Source organism: Elephantulus edwardii, unplaced genomic scaffold (assembly GCF_000299155.1).
Source record: "Elephantulus edwardii isolate Elephantulus edwardi_28Jun2011 unplaced genomic scaffold, EleEdw1.0 scaffold00228, whole genome shotgun sequence".
Taxonomy (NCBI): Eukaryota; Metazoa; Chordata; class Mammalia; order Macroscelidea; family Macroscelididae; genus Elephantulus; species Elephantulus edwardii.
Window position 1 is genome coordinate 4,205,286 of NW_006399978.1, and position 8,493 is coordinate 4,213,778.

The following is an 8,493-nucleotide window of genomic DNA, read 5'->3' on the forward strand; positions in this document are numbered from 1 at the left end:
CAGCACCGCAAACGCAAGCACGAGCGGAAGCGCAGCGCGGGCGGCCGCCGCAAGAAGGTGTCCTTCGAGGCCAGCGTGGCGCTGCTGGAGGCCTCCCTGCGCAACGACACCGAGGAAGGGAAATACAACCCTGCTTGCTGAAACTGAGGAGGAACTGAAGTGCTTGCTGAGGAAGTTCAAGGACTACAGCCTTCAATATGGATTGAAGCTCAACATCAAGAAAACAAAGATTCTCACCACTGAGCTGATTGGCAGCATCCTGATAGACGATGAAGAGATTGAGATTGTTGACAGCTTCCGTTTGCTTGGCTCTGCAGTCAGCACTCTGGTACCAGCAGCCAGGAAATAAAAAGACAAATTGCATTGGGAAATCTTCTGTCAGAGACCTCTCCAAAGTACTGAACAGCAACAATGTCAGTCTGGAGACTAAGGTGTGCTGTGGTCTTTGCAATTACTTGCTGTGCATCAGAAAGCTGGACAATGACTAGGAATGATAGAAGGAGAATTGACGCCTTTGAGTTGGAGTGCTGGAGAAGAGTATTGAATATACCATGGACTGCTAGGAGAACAAACAAGTTCAACCTAGAGAGGGTGAAACCAGTCTGTTCCTTGGAGGCAAGGATTCTGAGGCTTTGTGTGACAAATTTTGGACATGTTGTAAGGAGGGACCAGTCCTTGGAGAGTGACGTCATGCTTGGGAGGGTGGAGAGGCAATGCAAGAAAGGAAGATCCTCGATGAGATAGATTTATTCAGTGACCAAGGTAATGGGGGTAGGTGTGTTAGAGACAGTAGGATTGGCACAGGATAGAGCAGGACTTAGGGCTGTTGTGAGTTTCAGGTGATTTGATGGCACATAACAGCAACATGTGTCTAGGAACTCTGAGGGCCTACCTGATAGGGAGTTGAGCTGCGGTTCAAAGCCGTCGGTGTCTCTGAACCAAATTCACCAGCAACTCCACGGGCGAAAGATGGGAGGTCTCCTCCACTGTGATTTACAGCCTCTGAAAACCCCTTGGAGGGTCATCTGTAATTTGGCTCCAAATCAGTGGCAGTGAAAATGAGTGAATGAGTATATTAAAAAGGGACCTTGCTGGGGTGGAGTGTAACGCCAATGGTTAGAATACTTGCAAAAAGATTTGCAGCCTTAGAAACTGATGGTGGGATGACTGTATGACTTGATGGCAGTGCGTTTTGAGATTTTAGGATATTAAAGGGGAAGATAAGACTCCTCAAAAAAAAAAAAGAGTTATACAAAGCATAACCACATAGGGAACCTTGGTGAAGAGCATGTGGGTCTCTCTATACCATCTCTGTAATTTCCTGTGAGTCTACAATTACATCAAAATAAAAACATTGTGTTTCACACTATTCTTCATTCACATTGTGTTTCATACAATCATTCCCATGCATTATGTTTTATAACGTCAATCACCACTGGACCTTGCCAATTATTACCCTGTCTTTTCACCCAGATCCTTCCCATTTCCTTCACCCTCTCCCTTCATTCACCAAACTATGCCACCCTATAGTTTCACCCCTACGCATCCTCAGCCCTCCACTCTTATCCCTTCCCCCAGGAGTCCCCATACATGTTTTACTGGTTATCCTTCTATAGTGTGAAACACAATGCATACGAACTTTGTAAGCAAACCAATATAAAATTTAAAAAAAAAGAGAGAGAAACGACTACAGAATTATCTAAGTTACCCAGCATTTTTGGGAAATTACAAACAAAAAATAACAAAACCCTGAAAACACAAAAATACTACACAATGTAGGCTTAAAGCAGGAACTTCAGTCTCGGGGATAGCAGGATGCATGAGGTCCCTCAAACCCCACCATCCCACCAGCACCTCTGAGCAACCTGATTTTGCCGTAAGAAAAGAATAACAACTCCAGTCATGGCCACTGTGTGTTCTTATTTCTTCCACCAAAAATGTGACTCCCATTTTTAACAGTCTTCTTTTAACTGTTACTTCCTCTTCCATGTTTTCTTTCACTTTTTGACTCAAAGTCTTTCTAATTCTTTTAGTTCTTTATTGTTATTTCACTGGTGTTTCACACGAAGTTAAACAGACATGTTCTTAACACCTTGTTTAACTGTAGGTTAACTGATAAATATTTTTAGATTCTTACTTTTTTCCCCCAGAAATAAATGACCTGGAAGACTAGATACAAATGGAGGGTGGAGGGGATTCTAAAGGCACATGAAGCCTGAGACAATTTCATTTAAGAAAATATAACTTGGATTTCTCCACCATTTTTTAGGTACATAACTTTGGATACCTTGGATATCTCTGATTTTCAATTTCTCAATCATTAAAGTGGGGGGAAGAATACATTCCTTCAGCCTACACTCTGAAAAAATTTCTGAGAGTCAGTGAAGTTCTAAGTAGAAAAGAACTTGTGGAATTAGTGCAAAATAATCAACCAAGCTGAGAACTAGAATCTATTAAGTGCCCCAGCCAGAACTGAGTGTCCACATGTATCTTCTCACCTTGCCTTGTGCTAGAGGCCTTGTCTTTCATCAAGAAAAAGACCCCAGAGGCCTTGCCTTTCCTATTCAAGAGATGAACTCGTGTTTATCCAATCTCCCCTTACAGACTCCCTGTGTTGGATTTATGGAATATTATTGGAGCAGTGGTAGAATTCTTGCTTCCATGTGAGAGATCCAGGTGAGATTCCTAGACAATACACCTCAGGTGTAGCCACCACCTGGCTGTCAGGGCAGGCGAGCCTGCTGCTCTCAGGTTGAACAAATTTTAGGAGAACCTACAGCCTAAAACAGACTCAGAAAAAAGGCCTAAGGGGCCTATTTCTGAAAATCATGCAATGGAAGTCCTATAGATAACAATTATTAGATTCAGAGTTGATTATGAAGAAGATACAACACTGGGCAATGTTTCCTATTGCTGCTCACAGAGTCAATGCAAGTTAGGACTGACTCAAAACCAGCAAACAACAGCAAGAAGGAAATAGTAATAAGTTCATAAATGGCATGTGGTGATTATGGTTATGTATGAACTTGGTTCATAACCTTCAGTCATGACCTTCAGCAGTTTGGCTGGTATTATATAATCACCTTCTATTTAATCTAATGTGAAAGAGGAGTTTCCTTGGGGTTATGACCTATATCCAATGTATATGAATGTTCTGGCAAAGCTTACACTCTATCTTGATCCTACTTTTGACTTGTCCTCTGATCTCTGTTTTTTGTTTTTTTTTGTTTTTTTTTTTTTTTCTTCTTTTGTCCTCTGATCTCTGGTTCTTGGGACCCAAATAATATACTTCACTGGCTTTGATCTTCTACAGAATATAGCTTAAGAAATAATAATTGTTCTCGTCAATTAAATTGCAATGTACTCACAATAAAATAACCCTAGGTGTTTCCATCTATTTTTTTCAGCCTTAATTTGAACTCTGATGGCTTAGTGGCAAGGAATTTTGCTGCCAACCCAAAGGCATGTCATTCAAACCCACCAGCTGCTCTGCAAATATCCTCCTGTGCAATTTACTGCCTCAAAAAATTCACTGAAAGTGTCCATTATAAGTGAGCTCCAACTTGATTACATCAGTGGATACATAACATACCAGGCCACTAAGGTTGGCAGTTCAAATTCACAGGAGAAAGAAGGGCAGTCTGTGAAGGCACATGGCCTCAAAAACCCAATGGAAGGTCTTTACTATTTAAATTTAACTAATGGCCATATGGGTTTGGTTTTGGTTTAATCCCATATGTAGTTTCTCACATGCATACTGTGAAATCAGTACCTGAACAAGAGCACTGTTCCATCTGTCATCTCCCTGAAGAAAACGAATTGTATTAAATTCTATACTAACAAAATACTTCTGGAAGTTTCTAGACCAAATGTATCCTGAGCCCATTTTCTTCAAAGCAGGAAAAAGTAAAGGTGGAAAAGGAAGGCCTATGTTGGCCTCAAATCCTTCGTGTCACTCCAATCTTTATTGGCTCCTTCACTCAGGATTCAATGGGAGAAAGAAGTGCAATTAATTGATGCCCTCAACCCCAAATAAGCCAGAAATAAAACAACTTCAATACCATCTTCAAAATGTTTATGAACCCAGTAGTTACTATAACTGAAAGCATGTGAATCACACATTCCCTCTGAGATTATTTTAAAATAGTTGCAACTGGAGATTTTAGCAGCAAGTGCTTTCTGCAGGTCAGAATAGCCTGTTCTGAGCAAGAAGCTCTGACCACATATGCGGCCATTAGCATTGACTAGCTGTGATGCTGTGGGCTGAAGCACAGGGCAATTTTCTCAAGCTCAGGGTCTGCTCTAGAGTCACTCGGCAAGAAATGAGGGCTTGTTTCTTAAGAGAGGCTAGATTAATGGCATAAGTATTGTTGTTTTTGTTATGTGCTGTTGAGCTGACCACAACTCATAGCGACCCTATGCACAATAGCTCTAAATCCTACTCCATCATGAGCCAATCTCACTATCTCTGACATACTTACTCTTATTACCCCAGTTATTGTGTCAATCTATCTCATCTGGATTCTTTCTCTCCTGCACTGTCCCTCCACTCTTCCAAGCAACATATCCTTCTCCAAAGACTGGTCCCTCCTGGCCACATTGCCAAAGTATGTGAGACAGAGTCTCAAAATCCTTGCCTACAAGGAGCACCTTGGTTTCACCCTGTCCAGGATGGACCTTTTCGTTCTCTTGGCAATGCATGCTGCATTCATTACTCCTCTCCAGCACCACAACTCAAAGGCGTCAATGCTTCTTCTGTCTCCTTAGTCATTGCCCAGCTCTCTGATGCATAGCAAGTAATTGTGAAGACCATGGCCTGGGTCAAGTGCATCGTAATCTCTAGACTGACATCACTCTTTGGCACTCTGGAGAGGACCCTGATTTTTCTAATGCAATTTGTTTTTTTATTTACTCACTGCTGGTGCCAAAAGTGTTGATTGTGGACCCAAGTAAGCTGAAATTGTTAACAACCTTAATCTCTTCTCCACCTCTCATGGTGCTGCCAATGGGTCAAGTGGTGAGAATCTGTGTTTTCTTGATGTTGAGCTTCAATCCATATTACGAACTATAGTCCTTGACTCTCTGCAGCAAATGCTTCAGGTCCTCCTCAGTTTCAGCAAGCAAGAATGTGGCATCTGCAAAGTGCAGGTTGTTGATGAGTCTTCCTCCAATTCTGATGCCACATTTCTCCTCATGAACTCCATGGATTATCTGTTCTGTATACAGATTGAAAAGGTATAGAGACAGGACATAGCATGGACAAAGGGTATTTTTCAGCAGTGGTGCCATGGTCATGCACAGCACACAGGGCTGTAAGTCTCAAGCTCAGGAAATGACACTATCACATCTGACAATCCACATTTTAGTTCACATCATAGCCCTCTTCTCATTCCTCCCATGAGATATTCTTCTTTCATTGTGTCATTGATTAGTTCCCTCACTCAACAGATACTCATTGGATACCAGCTATGTGCCCAACACAGGCAATAATAAAATGGTCATGGCTTGGTCCTAGTACCCAAGGAACCCGAGGAACAGCAGCTAAAGAGAAATAAACGCAGAACCACACATTTATAACTGACAACCAGTTTATAAAAAGATTACCATAAAAGGAATGGCAAAAAGAAAGGTTATTTCCTGGCAGAGCTTTGTGGTAAAGAAGGTTTCACAGCAGATGTAACATCTGCTCTAGGCCTTGGAGGCCAAATAGAAGTTTATCAGGGGACAAAGAAGAAGTGCTAGAAATAGCAAAGAATGTGACACATTTGCAGGACATCTTGGAATAGAAGATGTATAAATGACAGAAAACAAGTATGAGGTGGGGACAAAGAGGGGCAGGGAGTGGAAATAGAGCAGCAGAAGAGGGATAATCTGGACCTTAAAAGGAAGGTGATGACCTGCCAAAATCCCTGAGTGCCGAAGTCCATGCTCATGTACTAAACTAAAGTTGACAGTTTGAACTCACTGGTGGGCAGTCCTTACTGGGAAGCCACCAGCCCAGAAGTACCAAGTCCAGCAGCTTGGACACAAAACAGCCACTGCTACCCTTGGGGGGACAGCTTGGTAGACATGCACAGCAGGCTCAAGGGATGGGGAGAGGCAAAGACATCATGGTGGGGCTGTGAAACAAGTCAAGGACCCCCTCTGAACCTCAGAATCCCACTAGTACAAGGGCTTGGTCTGTGGGCTTCTCTATCCCTTACAGCAATATGATCTAGACAGACAACAAACAAAAGCATGTAAGATTCAAGTACCATCGTGTATATGTCACTCATCTGCATTTTGAACACCTCAGTTTCCTCACGTGCAAGCAGGAGGAGGGAGAACATCTCCCACTTAGAACTGGTAGGAATGGCTGGAAGTGCTCACATGCATGCATATGTAAGGGGTCATTAGGATGGACTCAAGGCGTTAGCAGTTCAATGGTAGAATACTCGCCTTCCAGTCAGGAGGCCCAGGTTCAATCGAGACCACTGCACCTCACACATAACCACCCACTGTGGCTAATGTGTGCCAGTGGGGTACAACCGCTAGGACACAGGACAGGTTTTAGTGGAGAGTCCAGTGAACACAAACCAGGAAAAGAGGTCTGATTATCTACTTCTCAAAATCAGCCAATGGAAACCCTAAGCATATTATAACACATATATTGTAACAGATTATATTATCAGTTCACAGTTGACCATGGCAATGTCAAAGAGCCAAGCAATAGTGTGTTCCATCATACTTGGGGTAGCCACAAGTGAGAGACCAATGCCACAGTAGCTAACAACAACAGTAGGGACCCTCTCTCTGCCTGGTCCTCAGTCAGCCTCATCTGATCAAAGTCCTCCTGAGAAAGGAAGACAGAGACAGAGATGAAGGAGAGAGGGGCTTAAAAACATAGTATTTTAAAAAAAATAGAACTTCACTTACCCTGCATCCGACATTTTGGAACTTTCGACAAAATACATACATTCTTTCTTCTTGATTTTTTCAAGAATCCATGAGTTGAAGTTTTCTTTCTAAGGGTAAAAAAAGGCACTCTCAGATCCTCACACAATAAAAATCACTCAGATTTGAATGTGTGCAAATCCATTATCTCTCTAAGCACTGGTCTTCCAACAAATGGAATTAAATTTTTGTTTGGAAAAGTGAAATCCAGGTAATTTTCACCCCAAAGGTTAAAACCACCCATGCTCAAAAAGGCTATTCAGAGTGGAATCAAGAGGGAGGGACACATATATAAAATAATCTTCCCTTCAGCTCAATTTGAATTTGCACTGCTGTTTACAGTGTAAAAGTCACCATCACATTCCTTGGGAACAGTATGCTGGCCAAAGTGTCGGGATGCCTGCCTTTTCTCCTTGAAGGAGGCAGGCAGAAATTTCCACAGCAGTTAAGTGAAGGGCATGCCATTCTGCTGGATTAACAAAAAGGTCGGCAGTCTGTATTTGCCCAAAGGTACCTCAGAAGAAAGACCTGGAAATCTACTTTCAAAGCTAGCCACTGAAAACTCCATAGAGCACAGTCTACTCAGACACACATGAGGTCACCACGCATCGTGGTTGGCTCAAGAGCAACCTACCTGGTGACAGTGAGATTCCAGCAGGTTTATCCGGTCCATTCTTACCAATAGTTTTGTGAACTCAGCCCTAAACTTCAAGTTCTCTCTAGCTCTGTCCTAATAAAATCAAGGATGTGAAATTGTCGTGCAAGCTGGTGAAGAGAGTGACAGTTTCTGTGAGGCCAGCCCAGGGCTTCAGGGTTTGGTAAGCGCTTTCCCAATCAGACAGATGTTGTAGAAGGAAGGCTCATGCGTGCAAAGGAACAGACTTTTATTTTCTGGCCCTTATTTCCTCCAACTGTCTGCTCCTGAAGGACAGTTCTGAACAGGACGCTCTACATCAGCAAGCTCTGCCCAGGTATGACACCTGCCCCTGGGGAGATCACTGATTATCCACAAAAGGCCCAATTCATCTCCTTTGCTGCCCGTGCAGTCACGCAAACGGGCTCCGATGGCATCGATGGCATTGGGAGCTTACCTTTTCACTGTTGATAAAGGCAGACTGCGACTTCTTTCTCTTGAATGGGTTGTTATTACCGTTGCTGTGTGGGACCACCCCCAGGTCTGAGGTCTTCCTGGGCTGCATCCCAAAGCCAGCCTCCTGCATAGAGCTCAGCTTCCTGGGGCTGGAGGGCTCCATGCTGACTGTCCCACCTCCGACCAGGCCAGGGCCTCCACCGTCACAGTCTTTTCTCCGACTTGCTGAGTGCAAGGTTCCAGAAACACAGAGTGGTGGGGTTACTGCAATGGCAAGAGGGAAAATGAGGAAGATGTCGTTGGCTGTGGCCTTCCTTTCCTCTCTACTGAGGGGTATGTGAGAGAGTGGGCCCTGGCTCCTTGAATCAAACCACCAGAGTGTCCACGGAGCCACAGGACAGGCAGGTGAAGGCCGGCAGGCATTGGATGTCCTAGTGCACAGAGTGAGAAGAGACTGACACTGTGGTGAC

At 43.5% G+C, this 8,493-nt stretch overlaps 1 protein-coding gene across 1 annotated transcript in view; it reads right to left on the bottom strand.

Annotated features, from left to right (window-relative positions):
- Positions 1-8,186, bottom strand: part of TRPM2 (transient receptor potential cation channel, subfamily M, member 2) — a 117,382-nt gene extending 109,196 nt beyond the window's left edge. Inside the window, exons 1-2 of the mRNA XM_006898424.1 lie at positions 8,025-8,186; positions 6,916-7,004 (exon numbers count right to left, since the gene is read on the bottom strand). Coding sequence (XP_006898486.1) covers positions 6,916-7,004; positions 8,025-8,186 — 251 coding nt within the window. The remainder of the gene's footprint in view (positions 1-6,915; positions 7,005-8,024) is intronic.
- Positions 8,187-8,493: the final 307 nt, after the last annotated feature.